This window comes from Microcaecilia unicolor, chromosome 6 (assembly GCF_901765095.1).
Source record: "Microcaecilia unicolor chromosome 6, aMicUni1.1, whole genome shotgun sequence".
Lineage (NCBI taxonomy): Eukaryota > Metazoa > Chordata > Amphibia > Gymnophiona > Siphonopidae > Microcaecilia > Microcaecilia unicolor.
Genome location: NC_044036.1, coordinates 132,280,149 through 132,303,009, shown reverse-complemented (window position 1 = coordinate 132,303,009; position 22,861 = coordinate 132,280,149). Strand labels below are relative to the sequence as shown.

The window sequence follows — 22,861 nt, the reverse complement described above, 5'->3', positions numbered from 1 at the left end:
AATGCCTTCGAAGACTTCTTTTCCTAAGATGCATTCTTTCCTACTGCTGTTTCTGTGAGCCATTTATTGGGCTCATAATAGCTTGTATTCTCCAAGGACAAACAGGCTGATATTCTCACGTGTGGGTGATGTCACGTCGGCCCCTGGAGGATTTTCAGTAAAAATCTGCAAAAGTCTCTTCTGGAGCATTCCACCGCGCGTGGCGTTCGTACTGCACATGTGCGCAAGTAGTTTCCTGCCCGTCATATGATCACGCTCCTCAGTTTCTTCTTTTCCGCATCTGAGGAGACACAGAGTTCTTTTCGAGCACTTCGCGTTTCCTTGCTCCCGGAGTGAAGTTTCTTCTCGTCTTCGTCGAAGACCGTCTAACTCGTTACGAGGACTGATTAAAAAAAAAAACTCTTTTCCCTTTATTTTTTTGGTTTTTTTCTGTATTTATAAGTTTCCTTTATTTTTTCGTTGCGACCGCAGTTAGGTCGCTCGGTCGGGATTTTTTTCTTTACTTTGTGTCTATTTTTCTGACACAATCGCGTCTTTTGATTTCGCGGAGGCTATTTTTCCCGCCATGTCATCGAAGACGCCCAGCGGCGTCAAGCCATGCGTCCGCTGCAACCAGACCATCTCTGGCACTGATCTGCACTCCTGGTGCCTTCAGTGCTTTGGGCCCGACCATCTTCAGGAGAGCTGTAAGTTGTGCCTAAAAATGAAGAAATGCACCCAGCTCTCCAGAGAGGGCCAGAGAGAAAAGCTTTTTGGGTCCGGTACCTTGGCGTCGACATCGGTACCGTCGGTGTCGAGGGCAGCTTTGGTGTTGGGAGACCAGGTAAAGGCTGCCAAAAGACCAATGCACGCTGGGAGCAGTGATGCATCAAGCGAGTCTCCACCCGCCTCGGCGCCTCCTGATTTGCAGGCCCCCCGGGACCGACCTGTATCGGACCCGGCCCCGAGGAGGCATGTGGATTCCACGTCCTCCTCACCGGTACCGAGGAGTCTCGATGACGGGCATCGAGCAAAGGACAAGAAGCACCGTCATCGTTCTCCTTCTCGACATGGTACCAGGAGCTCCGGGTCGTCGAAGCTTCGACGCCAAGAGGATTGCTTTCCCTCTGTGATGGAGGTATCGGTGCGACGGTCGTCTAGCAGCCCGGTACCGGCTCCCCGACCTCTGCAGGTTCTGTCTCCGAAGACCAAACCGACACCGCAGCCTTCCTCGAGAGCTTCTCTTGAGCGCATCAAAGCTTTGTTTCCCAATTTTATGGAAGCAGTGCTGTACCAATTGCGTCTGGCACTGGAGGTACCGGTACAGTCGGTGCCGGAGGCTCCTGCGGCACCTAGCCTTTTGCCTGTGGTGAGGTCTCCTTCTCCAGCACCCACCCGGGTCGCCTCTCCTTTGTCGTCGGTGGAGAAAGCTTCACCGGAGTCCCCAGGGGAGTCGACTTCCCAACACCGTCATCGAGGTTGCCGTACCTCCATGTCGAGACGGGCTCGGATCCGGGCTGCTCTTTCTGAGCTTTTGGCCCCATCCGATGATGGCTCATCTGATGAAGATGACAGACCTGGAGTTTTCTCTGCTGAGGACTCTCTAGGTCTTCCATCTGATTCAACTCCCTCACCTCAGAAGCAGCTCTCCCCTCCGGAAAGCTTGTCTTTCTCATCTTTTGTGCGGGAAATGTCTGAGGCCATTCCCTTCCCTGTGGAGACTGTGGATGAGCCCAGGGCTAAAATGCTCGAGGTCCTGGATTATCCATCTCCACCTAAGACTTCTACCACAGTTCCTTTTCATGATACACTCAGGGAAGTGCTGTTGAGGAATTGGGAGAAGCCTCTTTCATGTCCAACTGTCCCCAAAAAAGCTGAGTCCCAGTATCGGATCCACGGGGAACCCAGTTTCGTCCGGCCTCAGTTGCCTCATGATTCTGCAGTGGTGGATTCCGTTCTCAGAAGGGCCAAGAGTTCTAGGAACTTGCCTCGGCGCCCCCGGGGTGGGAACACAGAACTTTGGACTTTTTTGGGAGAAAGGCATATCAGGCTGGCATGCTCGCGTCCAAAATCCAATCGTACCAGCTCTTCACGAGCATTCATTTGCGGAACTCAGTGAGGCAGCTTGAGAGCTTGGTTGACACGCTCCCGCCGGAGCAGGCCGAGCCTTTTCGCCAAGTGGTCAGGCAGCAGAAGGCGTGTCGCAAATTCCTGTCCAGGGGTATTTACGATACTTACGATGTGACATCCAGATTCTCTGCTATGGGTATAGTGATGCGCAGACTCTAATGGCTGCGTGCCTTTAACCTGGAGGAACAAACTCAGCAGAAGATTGCGGATATCCCTTGCCGGGGGGGTCATCTTTTTGGAGAGAAGGTTGAAGAGTTGATTGATCATCTCTATCAGCGTGATAACGCTATGGATTCTCTCCCGCCGGGCGCCTTCTGCATCTACTTCCTCATCTAGGAAGTTTTTTAAAGGGAAGAGAAGTGCTCTCTACGCCTCTAGAGGCCGTAGGTACACTCCTGTTTCTCAGCAGCCAGTTCAGGCTCTGCCACAGCGCGCTCGTTCTCGTCAACAGCGTGCGCCGAAACAGGCTCCTGCAGCTCCCCAGCAAAAACCAGGGACGGGTTTTTGACTGGCTCCAATTGAGCATAGCCACCTTAAACGTGTCCGTACCGGATGATCTGCATGTCGGAGGGAGGTTACAATTTTTTTACCAAAGGTGGCCGCTCATAACCTCCGACCGGTGGGTTCCTCAAATAGTCCGGTTAGGATACAACCTCAATCTGGAATCCAAACCTCCAAATTGCCCACCGAGAGCTCAGTCCTTCAGCTCTCAACACAGGCAAGTACTTGCAGAGGAACTCTCCGCCCTTCTCAGTGCCAATGCGGTCGAGCCCGTTCCACCAGGGCAAAGACTGGGATTCTATTCCAGGTACTTCCTTGTAGAAAAGAAAACAGGGGGGATGCGTCCCATCCTAGACCTAAGGGGCCTGAACAAATTTCCGATGAGAGAAAAGTTCAGGATGGTTTCCCTGGGCACCCTTCTTCCCATGATTCAGGAAAACGATTGGCTATGCTCTCTGGACTTAAAGGATGCTTACACTCACATTTCGATACTTCCAGCCCACAGGAAGTATCTGCGGTATCGGCTGGGAACGCAGCACTTTCAGTACTGTGTGCTGCCTTTTGGCTTGGTGTCTGCGCCCAGGGTATTTACCAAGTGCCTGGCAGTTGTTGCAGCGTCTCTACGCAGACTGGGAGTGCATGTGTTCCCTTATCTCGACGATTGGCTGGTAAAGAGCACCTCCCAGGCAGGAGCTTTACAGTCCATGCGGATGACTATTCAAGTGCTGGAGCTACTAGGGTTTGTTATCAATTACCCAAAGTCCCATCTAATCCCAGTTCAGAAAGTGGAATTCATAGGGGCTCTGTTGTGCACGAAGACAGCTTGTGCCTATCTGCCTGAAGCAAGAGCGGACAACCTTCTGTCTCTGGCCTCCAGGGTTCAAGCATCCCAACAGATCCCAGCTCGGCAGATGTTGAGACTTCTGGGGCACATGGCTTCCACAGTTCATGTAACTCCCATGGCACATCTTCACATGAGATCAGCTCAGTGGACCCTAGCTTCCCAGTGGTATCAAGCTACAGGGGATCTAGAGGATGTGATCCAGCTGTCCACCGACTTTCAGAATTCCCTTCAGTGGTGGACAATTCGATCCAATCTGGTTTTGGGCCGCCCATTTCAAATTCCTCAGCCACAAAAAGTGCTGACGACGGATGCATCCCTCCTAGGGTGGGGAGCGCAGGTAGATGGGCTTCATACTCAAGGAGCTTGGTCCCTTCAGGAAAAGCGTCTTCAGATCAACCTCCTGGAGTTGCAAGCGATCTGGAATGCTCTAAAGGCTTTCAGAGATCGGCTATCCAACCAAATTATTCTAATTCAAACAGACAATCAGGTTGCGATGTACTACCTCAACAAGCAAGGGGGTACCGGATCTCGCCCTCTGTGTCAGGAAGCCGTACAGATGTGGCTTTGGGCTCGCCAACACGGCATGTTTCTCCAAGCCATTTATCTAGCTGGCGTAAACAACAGTCTGGCCAACAGGTTGAGCAGGATAATGCAACCTCACGAGTGGTTGCTGAACATGGCTGTAGCCAGAAAGATCTTCCGAGAGTGGGGCACCCCCTCGGTGGATCTTTTTGCCACTCAACTCAATCACAAGGTCCCTCAGTTCTGTTCCAGACTACAGGCCCATGGCAGGCTAGCGTCGGATGCCTTTCTCCTTCATTGGGGGACAGGCCTTCTGTACGCGTATCCTCCCATACCTCTGGTGGGGAAAACTTTGCTGAAACTCAAGCGAGACTGAGGGACCATGATTCTGATAGCGCCATTTTGGCCCCGTCAGATCTGGTTTCCTCTTCTTCTGGAGTTATCTTCCGAAGAACTGTGGAGATTGGACTGTTTTCCAACCCTCATTACTCAGAACGAGGGGGCGCTTCTACATCCCAACCTCCAGTCTCTGGCTCTCACGGCCTGGATGTTGAGAGCTTAGAATTCGCCTCCTTGGGTCTTTCTGAGGGTGTCTCCCGAGTCTTGCTTGCTTCCAGGAAAGATTCCACTAAAAGGTGTTATTCCTTTAAATGGAAGAGGTTTGCCGTCTGGTGTGACAGCAGGGCCCTAGATCCCTTTTCTTGTCCTACACAGACCCTGCTTGAATACCTTCTACACTTATCAGAGTCTAGTCTCAAGACCAACTCAGTAAGAGTTCACCTTAGTGCGATTAGTGCTTATCATCAACGTGTAGAAGGTCAGCCTATCTCTGGACAGCCTTTAGTTGTTCGCTTCATGAGAAGTTTGCTTTTGTCAAAGCCCCCTGTCAAGCCTCCTCCAGTGTCATGGGATCTCAATGTCGTTCTCAACCAGCTGATGAAACCCCCTTTTGAGCCACTGAATTCCTGCCATCTGAAGTATTTGACCTGGAAGGTCATTTTCTTGGTGGCTGTTACTTCGGCCCTTAGAGTCAGTGAGCTCCAGGCTCTAGTGGTTCATGCTCCTTATCTTAAATTTCATCATAACAGAGTAGTCCTCCGCACGCACCCTAATTTCCTGCCAAAGGTGGTGTCGGAGTTCTATCTGAACCAGTCGATTGTCTTGCCAACATTCTTTCCCCGTCCTCATACCCGTCCTGGCGAAAGCAAGCTGCACACTTTGGACTGCAAAAGAGCATTGGCCTTTTACGTGGAGCGGACAAGCCCCCACAGACAGTCCACCCAGTTGTTTATTTCTTTTAATCCCAACAAGAGGGGAGTTGCTGTCGGGAAATGCACCATATCTAATTGGCTAGCAGATTGCATTTCCTTCACTTTTGCCCAAGCTGGGCTGACTTTAGAGGGCCATGTCACGGCTCATAATGTTAGAGCCATGGCTGCTTCAGTGGCTCATCTGAGGTCAGCCACTATTGAAGAGATCTGCAAGGCTGCGACGTAGACATCAGTCCACACATTCACATCTCACTACTGCCTTCAGCAGGACAGTCAACGCGACAGTTGGTTTGGGCAGTCGGTGCTGCAGAACCTGTTTGGGGTTTAGAATCCAACTCCAACCCTCCTAGGCCCACTTTTATTCTGTTTCAGGCTGCACTCTCAGTTAGCTGTTTTCTTGTTTCAGGTCAATCTCTGTTATGTCCTCGCCATTGCGAGGTCCAATTGACCAATGGTTATTGTTTTGCGTGAGCCTGGGGGCTAGGGATACCCCACACGTGAGAATATCAGTCTGCTTGTCCTCGGAGAAAGCAAAGTTTCTTACCTGAAGCAGGTATTCTCCGAAGACAGCAGGCTGGATATTCTCACAAACCCTCCCACCTCCCCTTTGGAGTTGTCTTTCTTTTTAACTATTGGATTCAACTGAGGAGCGTGACCGCGCAACGGGCGGGAAACTACGTGTGCGCATGCGCAGTACGAACGCCACGCGCGGTGGAACACTCCAGAAGAGACTTTTGCAGATTTTTACTGAAAATCCTCCGGGGGCCGACGTGACGTCACCCACACATGAGAATATCCAGCCTGCTGTCCTCGGAGAATACCTGCTTCAGGTAAGAAACTTCGCTCTATCTTCAGATCAGTCACTGTGCACCTGTGTAAAACAGTAGTGATACTGTTGTGACACACTTCATGGAAAGTAAGAGCAGCTTCTGTTTTTTTTAGCAACACTTCCTCTAAGCCTGAAAGAATTTAGCAGGTGACTCACAAGGATGTCCAGATACAAAAACTCTCCGAAATGCCTAGTGTTTGGTGCTCTGCTGTACTGAGGGCGGTGAGGGGGAGGATTCTTGTACATTTACAAGTTCCTTACCAGGCACTCAGGGTGTCTTCCCTTCTCCAGGCATTTCAGGCCAGTCAGCAGTTCTGCTAAAACCTAAAGAAACAAGACAGTTACTGCAGTGGACTTGGATGGATCTTCTTGTAAGCTAAGTGCATCGCTGATGTGCCACATCCACAGCACGACTAGAAGCCACTGTTTTCTGTGGACTCGCCACTGTTGGAGACAGGATGCTGAACCTTAAGGGATCCAGCGTGTATCTTTTTTCTGTTCATATGTTCTCTGATGGGCCCAGCAGGATGGTTAAAGGGTTAGTATATGGTATAGTTTTAACTAGGGTTAGTTCCTCCATGGCACCATATGCTGTCTATCCTTTTGAATGCTGCTGATTTCTTGTCAGCAGTACTGACCTATTTAAGTACTTCTCTGCCCCTTGGGCTGTTTAAGAGAACTGCTAACCGACAACATGTGGGCTGCTGTAGTGTACGATTCTGGTGCTTGTCTCACAGCAGAAAATCATCTCACAAGAAAATGAGAATCACATGCCATGCGATTAGTCTTTTTCGTGAGTTTTGTTCAATTACCACATCTTTATCCCAGTGTAACTTAGATTGTAAGCCTACTACAGACAAAGAAAGTGCCTATGTAGAATAAGTAAACCACTTTGGTTGTATCACAGAAAGGTAGTATGTTAAATATATTCCCCTTACCCTGACTGTTAAACTGCACCACCCCAAGGCCTCAGGGATCTCAGATCCTCAGGTATCTATTGTTCACAGTAGACAATATCAAAGCACCTCCCTGTTTAAACCTTCCACCGTCTGGCAGTCTGAGCCGTTCCAGCTTTCACTGTGAACTTCATTACATACATGTAGTTGTTCAAGAGAAGAACATACTATCCCACAGCTGAAGATGTCAATTCGCTCTGTCAGTTGTCTGCTTCTCAGAAACTCCTCTGGCAGGTAAGCGTGATACGCCTTAACGGCCTTGGTGTTCATCACTGTGTACTGAGATTTCTTTTCAACCATGCTGAAACGACAACCTGAGTTTGCAAGTTTGGGAGTGAAGTTTTCATCCAGCAAAACACTGGCACTACAAAACACAAGAAATGCAACAAGATTCAGTTACACGGGTTCCATTTTGTGTGGCATACGGTGTGTGAAAACAGCGGAGTGGAAGCAAAGGTGGTTTTGCTTAACAACTTCTGCTTGTTCAGACATCTTGTACACTGTGTTAGAGATTATGATGCCCATTAGTGCAAACATTGGTGATAGAGTCAACATGTTGTTTCAGCAGCAGACTCACATGTGAGAGGAAAATGTTTGTTACTACCTTGTTTCTATATCATGTTAGATTTTTTTATATTCATTAAAAATGTTTGAAATAAAACAGGTAACTATGTGGCCTTCACACTGCACAACTGCATTTATTAGTGCTACTCCACACTTAACCTCTCCTTGAGCAATGGTTATTATATGTTGTGCAAGTTGAAACCGCTGTTGTTGCAGGAAGATTTTAAGAAGGTAGTCCAAGCTATGATTTTGGGAAGCTTGGGCTACTGTAATATTGTTTATTTGGGGTTACCTCAGTCTTGTGTTCAGTCACTCCAAGAGGTGCAAAATTCCACGGTAAGAGTTATTGTTTGGACTGTCTAGAACAGAGCATATGACTAACCATCTGGAATGTTTGAAATGGCTGCCCATCAAGTACCATTTTCTGTACAAATTGTTACTGCTCACTTACCACCATGCACTGCACCATGACACATCCGTTTATTTGAAACAAGCTGTGACATGGTATATGCCAGCGCATGTTCTGAGGCTGCAGGGTCAGTGCAACCTTGTAATACCCACTTTACAACATTTTCATTTGGATCTAACCAGAACTGGAGCTTCTTCTGTTATTGCACCGGTAGAGCGGAATAGGCCGCCTTTTCACTTAAAGGCTGAATCCAGGCTTGCATATTTCAAGAGGACACTGAGAGATTATTTATTTTGTTTGGCGTTTTTGTGCCCTCTTAATTTTGCTCTGCTGTGGGCTCATGGACTCACTTCTAGCTGATATTTTGCTGGTTTTCATTATCTGAATGTGTCTTTGTGGTTTTATTATGTTTTTTTTTTTATTTCTGCCTTGGATAAAGGTGGTGTATAAATAAATATTCTAATTTCTCATTCTCTCTCCACCTCCCGGAGCATTTGCTCTGTTCTCTGCAATATTGAACTGGCCCTAGGACCAACGTCTATGACACTCCACTAATCTTCTCACTCTGTAACGTGAACTCCATTTACTATCACACTCTCATCTATCCCTCAACCAGTCTCTAGTGCAGTTCACCATTCTGAGTCCCACAACTGACTTACAAGTGTTCTGTGCAGAAAAAGATAAGTTCGTGGGATGGATGATGAGTTGAAGGACATAAGCAACTACCCTCTTACCTTTTAATATTCCCATGAAGAATCTCATTTGTGTGTAAATGTTGAACAGCTCTGAGGACTCCCAATGCAATGTTAACACGCTTCACCCATGGCAAAATAGCTGCATCTTTCTGTAAGAAGGAAGGTGTTATCTGTTGATTAGAACAGCTAATCTTTTATTTCTTTCTCACATGCTTCTGAGAAATTAGAACATAAGAATGGCCATACTGGGACAGACCAAAGGTCCATCAAGCCCAGTATCCTGTTTCCAACAGTAGCCAAGCCAGGTCACAAGTACCTGGCAAGATCCTAGAACAGCAAAACAGATTTAATTCAAACTCTGCACAGTCGTTCTTCTAGAATACATCAGTGGAAGAGGGCAGGGCTGGGGCTGGTAATTCACACAACACTACAGAGCCTCACGTTTTCCAGATGGTCTAGTCCCAAAGGCCCCCCTAAGAAGGTGTTTGGGACCTGTTGTCTCATACTGCAACCAGTCACTGATTACACAGGGCTCTCATCTTGTTAGGACAGTAATTACAGTTTATAATATGCCTGCTATCAAAGCAGCACTGTAGCTCACTTAGTTTACAGTATAGTAACAGTCATGTAACCACCTCTGGGATGGATAGTAAAGCACATTTCTGCGGGGGCATGACTGTTGGGCACTGGTGACCTCTAGCCACCATTGTGTTGGGTACCTATGACCTTTTGGAGCTTCCCCAGCAGAAGAGTTGGCCTCTCCACTGCCTCCCTTAGCGCTACCCCTACAGCCTCAACAGGAACTGCGAAAGCCTAGGCAAGACCTCTCTCCCCACCGACTTGCCTCTCTGACGGCAAAAGAACAGCTCCCCCTGGCAACCTGAACCACAAGAGCCCTGGCAAGACCTTTCCCCCTGCCAACTTGCCTCTCTGCCCCACCTCCCCAGTTCAGGGAAACAAGTTGGCACGGGGAAAGCTCTTGCCAGGGCTCTCACAGTTCCTGCCGGAGCACCAATGGAAGCAGAGGAGAACCCAGATGACTAGCAGGACTTTTAGGCCTCTGGACACTATCATTTGGGTACCGGTAAGTCCAGCGCATGTGTGTATAGTTGCCTGACTGGCGGCATCCAAATGGCGGTGCCAAAACAACAACACCTAAAAGTCCTGCTTTGCGTTTCTGCTCCTGTAAGAAAATTCATAAAAGGGAGGTGAGGAGTAGAAAATAACATTACTCAGTAGCTAATTACAAAAAGTAGGTTTCAAAATATGTTTAGCAAGAGTTTAATCCTTCTTTTGGCAATGGTCAATAAGTCTTCACAACCCCCACCCCAATAAGGATCAGGCAGCAGGGCCTTAACCCCTGCCTCCTCTCTACACACGTCCACAGTGATAGACAAGTGATTATGCTTGTGGCTCAAACCCTTGAATCAACATTTCTCACGCCTGAACCTCTCTAATTCCAGATGAGTTTAGTCCGGAAATGAATGCTGCATCGGTTTTGGGGGAGGACAAGAGATAATTCTAGTGAGAAATTGTTAGGGTAGACTTTCACAGATAATCCATAGGAATATGAAGCTTGGAAACTTACAGGGCGAGGAATGCAAAAGTCATTACTGCCCCCCAATGCAGGGAGAGGTAGGTGGGTAGTCACAATGTGTGGTCTCTTATCTCCACTGTGCGGCGGTGTCGTTCCCAGCGGCAGAATTTAGTCAGGGAGGAAGTTACATACGTAGCTCAGTATAATTAACAGTATGCACTAGAGCTGTACTGAATTTTCATATTCGATTTGATTCAGCCCCAAATGCATTGGTGGAGTGGTGGTGTAGCCTAGCAGTTGGAGCAGCAGGGGTGCCTGGTTCAAATCCCGCTGCTGCGCCTTGTGATATTGGGCAGGTCTCTTAACCCAGACTTAGTGAGCTTTCCAGGAATAGGAAATACCCGAGTGTGACTAACCTTGAGCTACTACTGAAAAAAGTGTGAACAAAATCCAAATTAAAAAAAAAATTATTTGTAAACAAATAATCCTACCAAAATAAACATTTGATCTCTGATTTCACATTGCTTCTTTTAATATTTGTTTTGTTAAATTTCAATGCCCATTATTCGTATTTGTCCAAATAATATTTTTCATTATTTGTATTTGGCCGAATGGTTAAAATTTGCTGTTCAATACAGCTCTATCACATTGCTTCTGATGAGGAAGCTTGGAGCAAATCTCACCAGGTCATGCTTCCTCAGACAATACTGAAAGCAAAACAACCCATACAGTGCAGCAAATGCCATCACTATAGACCAGCTGTGGAGTTTGCAACACAGCAGACAGTGTATTTATGCACCTCTGACAGAGCTTATTTCTGGTAGTCACAGTTTCTTTTCAGCCTTATTGTTAGTACGGTTTTATTCCCTGTTCTGTTCAAAGAGATTCCTTCATATAAAATCACATTTAGTCCCGGAGTAGTACAGAGAACGGACCTCCAAACCAGATTACTCCAGAACTGAATGCTACAGCCAGGGCCGTACTAAGGGCTATACGAGCAGTGCAGCCACACCATTGTCTTCCATTCTTAGCTGCAGGGTGGGGGCATGTTGCACAGGGTGTAATTCTGGCTCAGCATAATCCTGGCTACACTGTAGTAATATGATTGGAACCCATAAGCTTCATGTTCTAAGCATGGTGCCCCCACCCCAGACAGTAAACAAGTTTCACATCATTCCATCACCTGACAATGCAGCGCTTTGTCCAGTGACCCGTTAGGCATGTACTGATATATCAGGTACTGGGAATCCCCTTCTTCACAGAAACCCAGCAATTTAAGAAGGTTCCTATGACAACATCTACAACAGAAAGCAAAGAACATTTCAAACTTCTGAGCAAAAGATAACCAAAAAAGTCCTGCCAGCAGCCTGAGAGCAAGAGTGTTCACATGTTTGCATTTGTGATGTGTCTATATATGTGCATGATTTTGCATGTATGCATATCAAGATGGGGCCATCATGCCTCACTGCAGAATCATCACAAAGAAAAGCAGGGCATTAACACTTGTGATCTTGGTTAAGTCACAAGTCACTTAACTCCCATTTGCCTCGGGCACAAGCAAGGATGCAGAAAGCCAGTGCACATCCGCACACAAGTTTCTGGGCGCACAATGTAGAAAAGGGTTTTGCACAAAAGCTAACCCTGCACAAACCCTCATGTTAGATGCCAGTGCACAGCACATTAAAATGAATTGTAATGAGGCCTTCAGCTATTCCACCCTGATGCAGAGAAGTACACAGAAGACTTTAAGCTATGTGTTCAGCAGTCAGTTTTCTGCATCAGTCCCTTATATCGTAAGCCCTTAGGGGACAAGAACATTACTTCTGTATCTAAATGTAACTCACCAGGGCAGGATTAAGGCATAGGCAAACTAGGCCCAGTCAGCTACTGGCAGAAAGAATAGCAGAGAGGAGAGGGACAGAGTTGCTACTGCCTACAGCAGTCTGTCAGTTCTCATTTACTATGCTTTGTCCTCCAGTTGACAGGAGAAATTAGCAAGCAGTACCTTGAACCTGCTGTTTCCTCTGCAGTCAGAATCAGGCATTTTAAAATGTATTTATATTACAAGGGGGGGGGGGGGGGGGCCACCAAGGAATTAATCTTGAGCTGCACCTGAAAAAGATGTGAACCAAATCCTCTAGTAGTTTGAACATAAGGTGTTTTAACTTTATAGCAGGTCCTGGAGAGTATCTGGGACATACACATTTCATTCATTTTCACTTCTCATGGTGCCATGTGCCAGTTGGTCAAGGTAAGCAAGAGAAGTTGCTATGAAATGCATTCCGCTTTCAGCTGCAGTTGGGTCTGCATGAATGGAAGAAAATGGGCAACAAGAAAGCTCCAATACCACATCATTGATCCCCTTGTCCAGGCAAATTGATCTATTTCCCAGCAATTCTGCTCCATCCTAGTAAAGTATCAGCTGCAAGACCTGCAGCTGGATAATGGTGCACAGGGAGAAGATTGGACCAAAGTGAACTCAAAAGAAGAGAAGATACTCTGTGGGGGATAAGCCTAATAATATTCCAGGAAAATACTGATGCAAATGGCATCTGTGGATGTACTTACCGGAAGCAAATTTGCAGCTCTGTATTAACAACCTGGAAAGTGCTGTCCAACTGTGAAAAATATTTTAAAAAAGAGCTGTTTAAAATACTAATTTCACTCAGCATTATCTGCAGTGTGTCTAATCTTAGTCCCGTCCTGAGGACCAACCTGTCAGATTTTCAGGATGAGAAAATATGCATGAGATAAATTTGCAAATCTCCCATGCATACAGATTTTCACCACTGTGGAAAGCACATTGCGGAGTACCTCAAGGATCCCCATTATCACCAATACTCTTCAATATAATGATGTCCCCTCTGGCCAAATTCTTATTCAATCAAAGACTTCACCCCTTCATTTATGCTGACGATGTCACCATTTACATCCCTTTCAGACATGACCTTTCTGAAATTACAAATGATATCATGCGCAGTCTGAACATCATGGACTCATGGGCAAACTCATTTCAACTGAAATTAAACACCGAAAAAAAACACATTGTCTTATCCTCTCTTTCCCACATAATAATTATAAACCCACAACCCTAAACACCCCTGATCATTCTCTTCCTATTTCTGATAGCCTCAACATGTTAGGTGTTACAATTGATCGCCATCTTACACTTGAGAACCAAGTTAACTCCATTATAAAGAAGATGTTTCATTCTATGTGGAAACTTAAATGTCTAAGACCTTACTTCCCGAGGGAAACATTCCGTAACTTGACACAAACAAAGGTTCTGAGCCATGCAGATTACTGCAATGGAATATATGCGAGATGTAAAGAACAGCTCACAAAGAAACTCCAGACAGCCCAAAACACAGCTGCCAGGCTGATATTTGGCAAAACATGATTCAATAGTGCCAAACCTCTCCGAGTAAAACTGCATTGCCTCCCAATCAAGGAACGCATTACCTTCAAAATTTGCTCTTTGGTCCACAAGATTATCTACGGTGAAACTCCAGGATACATGATTGACTTGATAGATCTTCTGACCAGAAATAGAACTAGTGCATCACGTACCTATTTGAACCTCCACTATCCGAGCTACATAGGACTCAGATATAAATCAACCTATGCAACCAATTTCTTCTATTTAGGCACACAAATGTGGAATGCACTGCCAAAGACTGTGAAAATGATTTACGACCATCTTAACTCCAGCAGATCATTAAAGACTTACCTGTTTTGCAAGGCCTATCCCACTGAACCTACTTAAATGCATCTACTCTGCAACACAACATAACCTTAGATTGTATTGGACATTATATATTCCTTATTATTGTTGACCCTTATTGTACCTTATACCTTAACCTTATCTGACCCCTGTTTCAATCTATATTTGTTTACCTTACCAGACTTGGCGTTCGCCTTTACAGTATTTTGTAAGCCACATTGAGCCTGCTAATGGGTGGGGAAATGCGGGATACAAGTGTTACAAATAAATAAATAAATAAATAGCATGCATGTTAATTGGGAGGTTCTGAAAGCCTGACTGGCAGACTGCAATAAAATCTTTAAAAACAGACATTGCGACTTCCGGCGGAGCCGAGCGGCAAGATGGCCGCGGTCTGAGAGAGCTCCGCAACACCGCTGACGGGCCCTCCGCCCCCCACTCTTAAGAACCCCTCCACGGCAAACTGGCGACACTTAAAGCTCCCCAATGCATGCGGGCGTATATAGAATACCTTTTGGTACGTCTGGGAGTGCAGCACAGTCGAAGGTAGCGGCACGCGCGATCGGAACCAAAATGGCGGCCGGAAGTGCAGCGCACAAGAAAACGGAGAGCTACCAGAGCAGATGGCATGACATTCAGAGTAAGAACTCGGGGGCTTGAATCGAGGGAGTTCGAAGGGAGAACGGAATAGAGGATAAGGGGGAGCGTGATAAATTAAACCTCATTTGTTTTTCTCCCGGATTCCCCCCACCCCCCCCCCCCCCCATCCCCGGCGGGTGAACAGTGGAAGCGGCGCTGGAATTCAGTGGGACCAAAGCCAGGCTCGCTATAGCAGAGACCAGGAACATTTGAACATTCAAGACAATTAAGTTAAATAATCCCCACAATCGCACACATACCTTAAAAGTGGATGCTGCGACAGTGTGCTGTGAACTTTTCTTTTTTTTTTTTTTTTTTTTTTTTTGCACAGAGATTATATCTACCAGTGGAGAGTGGTGGAACGCTGTTCTTGGGGATCCTGGAGAGATACAGGGCTTGCAGTGTGGGCAGGACTGTGACGCTCCATTTGTGGACTAATTTAAACAAATATTTGTATATTATCACACAAGTACAAAGCTAATTAAATAGAATCGAGCCGCTTTCCTTGACAGACTGAAAAATCTGAGAGAGTTATAGACCCACAGAATTGACTCCCAATATTAGTGGAAAATAAGAGGAGGTGGGTTCGTGGGGCCCAGGCATAAAGCACCTCTATAATATATACACCACGAGTACCCACGCTGCAAGATCAGACGCCTAGTCTCTACAAAGACGTAACATACTCTGCATGGAGCAATTTTTGAAGCCTAAACTAACAGGAACAACCCGAAGCGGGGCCAAATACGATAAAGGGAAGAGTCCCACATTGAATACAGGAGCCAAGATGGCAGAAGGGAAGCTGGAAAAGCTTGGGGACTTCTCTGAAAAACAATTAGCACAGATAACTATGGCGGTCAGTGCCGCACTTAACCCAAGGTTTGATTTGCTCGAACGACAAATGAGCAGTTTAGAAGCTACTATGGCAGATACAGTGAGACGTGTGGGAGAGGCGGAAAATAGAATTTCAACTGTGGAAGACACAAGAGCACAAACTGCACAAGACGTCACCCGATTAATGGAACAACTTAAAACTCAACAAGACAAGATTGAGGATATGGAGAACAGAGCAAGGAGATGCAATTTAAGAATCGTGGGCTTGCCAGAAACAATCCCTGAAAAATCCCTGGGACATTTACTAGAACAATGGCTTAAAAAAGAATTGGCTTTATCAGACAGCTATGGAGAACTGTGTATAGAGAGAGCCCATAGACTTGGCCGCTGGCAACAAGGGCAACAACGACCTAGACTGGTGATCATCAAAGTTCACAACTACTTACACAAAGAGGAGATAATGAGGGGCTTTAGACTGAAAAGAGATACCTTGAAATATGATGGGAACCCGATTAAAATATTTCAAGATTACTCAGCCGGAGTACAAGAGCAAAGACGCCGGTTTCATCCGCTTTGTACAACATTGGTAAACAAGAGAACACGGTTTATGCTGATTTATCCGGCTATTTTGAAAATTCATCATGAAAACCGATGGCGGTCTTTCCACTCAGTCTCAGAGGCTCAACAATTTATTGACACAGAGTTCATGGCGCCAGCGGATGCACCACCGTGAACATGACTTCAAAAACTAATGTTTGAGTGTAAGGCCGGGCTTTGTCTTCTGCTTGCAGACCCAAAGAGAACAGCGCGGATGCAATTATGAAAGTAATGTTATATTTGCCATATAGAGTGGATTAAGAAATGTTATGTTGAATGTTTCACAAGTATTAACTGTTGATTAGAAAGTTACCTGAAGGTTCCATAAGGCAGTTCGGGGGGACCACATGGGGGGGAGGGGGGGAATTCCATCCCCCTTTCCGGATTAGGGGGAGAAAACAGGGAGCTCGGGGGGGGGGGAGAGTCATAAAGCGGTACTACATCTAAGGAAGGGAAGAAGTTAGGGGTTAGACTAGAGGCAAAGGTCCTTAATGGAGGGCAAGGGGCGGGGGGAGGGAGAGCTTACAGGGGATTCCAAAACAAGGGTGGGGGGGATTTCAATAAGAGGGTATAGGTCTCTAATTCAGGTCAAACAAAAGAATGGCTCGCATAGGAACTGCATGGGTATGAAGAGCAGAGCAAGTAGTAGAGTACATCTTCTACAGCTACTGGGGAAGGGCTGGGACCCAGTGGCTGAATTTTACAAGCACACTATCATGATATCAGTAAGCTTAAGTGATAACACATTGTAAAATAGTCACTTGGAATGTGGGAGGTATTTCATCTCCTATTAAAAGGAAAAAGATTCTAACGCATCTAAAACACCTCAAAGCAGATATTGCGTGCCTACAAGAAACGAAACTGACAGCTGCAGAGCACGAAAAGTTGAGACAGGGCTGGGTGGGACAAGTGATTTATGCATCTCCAGAAGGGCGGAGAGGGGGTGTGGCAATTTGTATACGCCGGCAACTGGCGTGCACGGTGGAGACGATTTTGCAGGATCCTAATGGGAGATACGTGTTGATTAAAATGTGGTTGCAAGGGAGGGAATTATACCTTCTAAATATATATGCTCCCACTCCCCCAGATGATTCCTTCTTTCCTAGGCTGTCTAGGCAGTTGCTCCCTTATGAAAGTAAACAGCTGGTGATTGTGGGAGATATGAATGTACTGATGGACCCAAGAATTGACTGTTCGAGGGGAAGTCAGGAGGGGAGAGAGAATCGTAAAGGATATCGAATGTTAAAGGAATTCAGCAATTCACTATCTGTAATAGATACATGGCGTAATTTACACCCAGGCTCGAGGGAATACACACACAGATCCAGGGCGCACGGAACCTGGGGCAGAATAGATTACATGTTTACTTCCCCTGCACTATTTACATGTATTAAAAACACTAAAATCGAAGAAATATTGATATCAGATCATAGCCCTGTCTGGTTGGAACTGGAGGCACCAGGGAGTTACAAACCGACCAGACAATGGAGATTCCCTAGTTATTTAGTAAAGGATAAGTCTTTTCAAAAATTTTTAGTCAAAAAATGGGAAGAATATGTTTGGTTTAATAAACAACATGAATCTAATCCCCAACTATTTTGGTGCACTGGAAAGGCGGTTCTCAGAGGGGACATAATCACCTTTATTGCAAATAAGCGGAAAAAGAACACGACTAGCCTCCTACACCTAAATAGACAATTACAGAAAGCTAGTAACCGTTATATGGCACGGCAAACCATAACGAATAGAGATACTTATCTATCTATTCAGGCAGCTGTGAATTCCCTGCTGCATGAGAGAGTGGAAAAAAATAGGATTTTTCAGAAGTATAATTTCCATAGGTTTGGGAACAGAACCGGGGGAATGTTGGCTCGGATAGTTAGGAGACGGGAGGGAGGTAGAACCATATCGGTTTTAAAAGAAAAGACGGGAAGTGTTACCAACTGCCCAGATAGAATTCTTCAATTACTCCAAGAACATTTTACACAACTATATACAGCCGAGCGCCCGGTTGGGGAAGCACAAATGAGTGACTTTCTGAAAAGGGCCAAGATGCCAAAACTCGGGGAGCCAGATATAGCGGGTTTAGAAGTTCCCATTCAACCTAGAGAATTAATAGAGGCAATAAAAGGACTGAAATCATTTTCGGCACCAGGGGTGGATGGGTATTCAGGAGAATTTTATAAGATATTACAACCCCAATTGCTACGGCCACTTTTTGAGTACCACCAAGCGGTGATACAAGAAGGGAAATTTCCCTTATATGAAAACACTGCATGTATATCGCTATTGTTGAAACCTGGGAAAGTGGTCGAAGAACCAGAATCCTATAGACCTATTTCGCTAATCAATGTTGATATTAAGTTATTAGCAAAGATCATGGCTTCACGGCTCGGCAGATGTATACCCAGTGTGATAGACCCGGCGCAGGTGGGCTTTATTCCTAAAAGACATTCTGTTGTACATATACGGAGAATGTTGCTTGCAATGGCGCAGTGTCAGTTCAACGAGACACCTGGGATATTGGTGAGCCTTGATGCCACTAAAGCTTTTGATAGAGTGGGGTGGAACTTTCTGTTCCATGTGTTGGAGTGGATAGGACTCCCTCCTGGAATAATTCAAACTATTGAGACCTTATATTCTGGCATGGAAGCATGTATAACAGCTAATGGGGGACTCTCGACACGGTTTAAGATAGGGAGAGGAACACGGCAGGGTTGCCCCTTGTCCCCACTCCTATTTGACCTAACGTTAGAACCATTGTTGCGCCTTCTTAACTCCGACCCCAGAATTCATGGGGTACAGTTGGGGGGACAGGAGATCCGTGCATTAGCCTACGCAGATGATGTTCTCCTGGTGCTGACCAAGCCGCGGGAATCATTTGAGGCGGCCTTATCATTGATAAAGGAATATGGGACATTATCGGGATTTGAACTTAACCTCTCTAAATCTTGTGCGATGCCTATGAACTTGGGAACTGAGCCACACTGGCAGGGGGAGGCCCCCCTTAGGTGGGAGACAACAAAATTGAGATACCTAGGAGTATACATCCCTTGTGATAGGTCCACTATGTATAGAGTTAATGTAGGCCCATTAATGGAGATGACTAAAAGTAAACTGATGATGTGGAAGGAGCTCCCACTTACTATTTGGGGCAGAATAGCACTATTTAACATGATGGTGGCCCCTAGATGGTTATATGTTTTTCAGCAACTACCACTCTTTTTGAAACACAAAGATGATAAACAGCTACAACGTTTAATACAAACATATCTCTGGCAGGGAAAGAAACCAAGAATATCATACGGCCAAATAGTGACGCCAAGGGAAGGAGGTGGCATGGGACTTTTAAATATCAAATTCCTGGCGACTGCATGCTCTATGCGACATATAAATGATTGGTATCGGGGGACATCAGATTTCTCCGTTACATTGGTGGAGACCTCGGTGTTTCCGGATATACATTTCAGTCATTTGCTACACACGGGTGTTCCGTTGCCCACGATGGCATTTAAGAGGCATCCACTTTTGAAGCCTCTTAGGGAGACTTGGAGATGGGTGTGTAGAAAATATCATTTTTCTTCTCGTGTGTCCCCTTGGATGTCAATTTGTAATAACCCAGCATTCCCCCCCGGTAAAGGGATTAATACATTTAGTAGTTGGGCAAAAAAGGGGATCATATACTTGGCGCACATAGTTACAGAAGAGGGACGAATTCAGGAATATGCGGAGCTCCAGGCCAGATACGGGATTCCCCCAGTACACTACTTTGCATATTATCAACTGAGACACTATGTAGCCACATTAGAATGGACAGATCTTACAGAAGATGTGGTGGAGGTCCTATCTGAAGAGTTTACACTAGGAGCTCAGCTCCCGGTGCCGCTAAAATTTCACCATAGACAACTCAAAGATACCACAGCAGAGCTGGATTTCCGGCGGATAGCACGAGAATGGTCGGGGGATCTAGGTTGCACATTTACTGAGGAAGAATGTAGGGCATATTTAAAATCCATTTACAAGCAGAGGCTTTCCATCCCACAGAGGGAACGGCTATATAGGTGGCTGCTTAGGACACATATATCTCCGCAGAGAGCACAAAAAGCGGGATTTAATACATCAGGTGCGTGCCCCAAATGTAGTCAGAATGCGGCAACCCTAGGCCATATGTTTTGGAGCTGTCCTTACGCAGAGCGATTCTGGAAACAAGCACTAAAGGGAATAGGTCAAATGTGGGACTGTACCCTCCTGAGGGAACCTTTAATTTTATTTAACATATTTAAATACACAGCAGACCCCCCAGACGGTTTCAAAGCATTTGCAAAGGTAGCAATTTATTTTGGAATAAATACTATACTACAATTTTGGAGAGCACAAGAGGCGCCCCCATTACAGGTATGGCGCTCTCAATTAGTAAAGCAAATGAGAATAGATAGGTGTGGGGTGCCTGACTTAGAAAGCACAGGGGGTCTAAAGTTCCGGGCACAATGGGAGCCCTTGTGGGGTACTCTCACACCGAAAGCACGTAGTCTACTCTTGAACTTTTGACCCTTCCACGAGATTTTTTGAAATTGGTCTTTAGCAAAGAACTGGTTGACAGGATAATACCGTTTATATCTTCCTAATAAATGGGACTTTCAGTGTAAATCGCAACACATTGAGCACACTCCAGATACCAGGGATGTGAAGGCAAGTCAGTTGCATCTGCTACTGGTTGGAGGCCTATACAGTCCATCATATCATATTGAAGTTGTAGAGACAAAGATTAGGGTGGGGGTGGGATGGGAGGGACTTAAAGACTAATTCAGGTAGGGAGGGAGGGAGGGAAGGTGGGGAAAATATAAAAAAAAATAAAATATATTGTATTATCTTGTATTGAACATAAGATGTTAGATGACAATTTTTGATATGTATTTTCTTTGACAAGTATTTGTTATCTGTCAATTTATTAATAAAAACGATTTAAACATAAAAACAGACATTGCAACGGTATACCCCACACACCCATAACCGATGTCCTAAATTATTCAAAGAGCTGGGTTTTTATTCCCTTACACAAATGTGCTTCTAAAACTCTCCAAAAGACATTACACGATGTGATACCCGCAAATGATTCTTCTCCGGAGTAGCCCCCCCACTCTGGAATGCATTGCCTGAAAGGCTCTGCTTAACACAAGACTATCTCTACTTCAGGAAGCAGGTGAAACCTTGGCTCTTCAACCAGGCCTTTAATGGAAGAACTAACTAACTTGCTAGTCACACACACACACACAGGGTGCTGATGCGGTAAGCGCCGCAGGGGGGCGCCGTCTGTCTGCTCACTTGCAAAATCTTTCACCTGAACTTGTGATTCTCCTATCTCCGCTGCCCTCCCCTTTTCATGCAAAGGAGCAGTATTAATTGAGGCAGGCATGCTCTTCAAGTTACTGAGAATACAACCAGATTGCTATTTATGCTTCGGTTTGGGGCTAGCTCCTCAGTCAGGGTGAGTTTCAGAGCTTGAAACAGCATTCAAATTAAAGAGAACCTGAAATTTTAAAAGTGCTAAAAATAAGTTTTAAAAGTATTTGCCTTAAATCTAATTGCAGAATTCAGGTGCTGGGAGTCTGTACTTGGTTGTCATATGCTCAGATTTGTTTAAATCATATGCAAATTAGTCCGGTGTTTTTCACTAAACATTCCCATGAGTGTCTGTATGTTAATCTGCATTCAAATAGAGCTCTCTGATTGGATGATCAGCTTCTGTTAAGAAATCTGCCAGGGAAGTGAACAGAGTGAGAGCTGTCCTTTGCCAAGAGAGACATCCAGCTGTGACTTCCTGTGTTTGTTGACTGAAGTTATAAAAGAGTGCCTGATTGTGGTAAATGAGAAAATATAAGTGAAAAGAGATTGGTGGCGATTGAAGTTTCTCTAGTGAGAAAAGGATCTGAATATTTCAGGATTACTTGAAGTTTATGAAGAATAGAAAAGGGTGAATTTCAGTTTAAGAGTGTTTAAATCCTATAAGCTATATAAAGGCTAGGTAGATTTAAGTGACTGTAAGCAAGGAAACCTTAATATTTGATCTGAAATAAATATTTGATCTGAGATAGTTGATCAGAGATAAATGTTTGATCTGAATTATATCCTTTGGTGCAAAGGAGATTAGAATGCAATAGAGTATTTCTTTCTGTTTACCAGTACAGTCAAATAATTCCATTCCACTTAAATAATTTTTTGTTATATATATGAGGGAGTAGTATCTGGATTTATTGTAAATCAAATTGATTCCATTCACAGGAATTCATATTCACCTTCATGCATTCATCCGATATTATCTTTTAAGGATGAAGTTTTATTTTATGTTCACTCTGTCTCTTGTGAGCTGAGCACAGTTAGTTTCCTCGGCTGGCACGACTACATATTAGAGATATTTTGATACTGTGTGAAGTTTTACCACAGACGGGTGACATATATAAAACATTCTCCTTGGATAGGATGTGATATGTGAAAATACATTTTGCTTTAATGAAATTGCTAAACTTTAGAGTCAGAGACTTATCAATGAGGGATACATACAGTGCTATTTTTTCCTGAGGTCCGGCTTACTTGCCTGCTCCCTTCTGTTCCTGCTCTGCTGGGGGGGGGGGCGCCAACCGATAGTCTGCAGGGGGGCACCAGAGACCCTAGGCACGGCCCTGCACACACACAAGGAGAGACACCGGCTGCACATACTGTAGCAGGACATGTTTATCCACTCCTACCCTAGCTGAGAGAATATTTAATCACCTCTCTGACCTCATGTGCAACTTTCATTAAATTAGTCCCCTTATTTGCTAACTCCTCTTACTCTC

At 45.4% G+C, this 22,861-nt stretch overlaps 1 protein-coding gene across 1 annotated transcript in view; it reads right to left on the bottom strand.

The window, feature by feature from the left end:
• Positions 1–22,861, bottom strand: part of LOC115472469 (interleukin-1 receptor-associated kinase-like 2) — a 64,483-nt gene that overhangs the window by 18,863 nt on the left and 22,759 nt on the right. The window contains exons 9-13 of the mRNA XM_030206759.1: positions 12,806–12,855; positions 11,421–11,535; positions 8,740–8,849; positions 7,201–7,396; positions 6,338–6,400 (exon numbers count right to left, since the gene is read on the bottom strand). Of these exons, the coding sequence (XP_030062619.1) occupies positions 6,338–6,400; positions 7,201–7,396; positions 8,740–8,849; positions 11,421–11,535; positions 12,806–12,855 (534 nt within the window). The remainder of the gene's footprint in view (positions 1–6,337; positions 6,401–7,200; positions 7,397–8,739; positions 8,850–11,420; positions 11,536–12,805; positions 12,856–22,861) is intronic.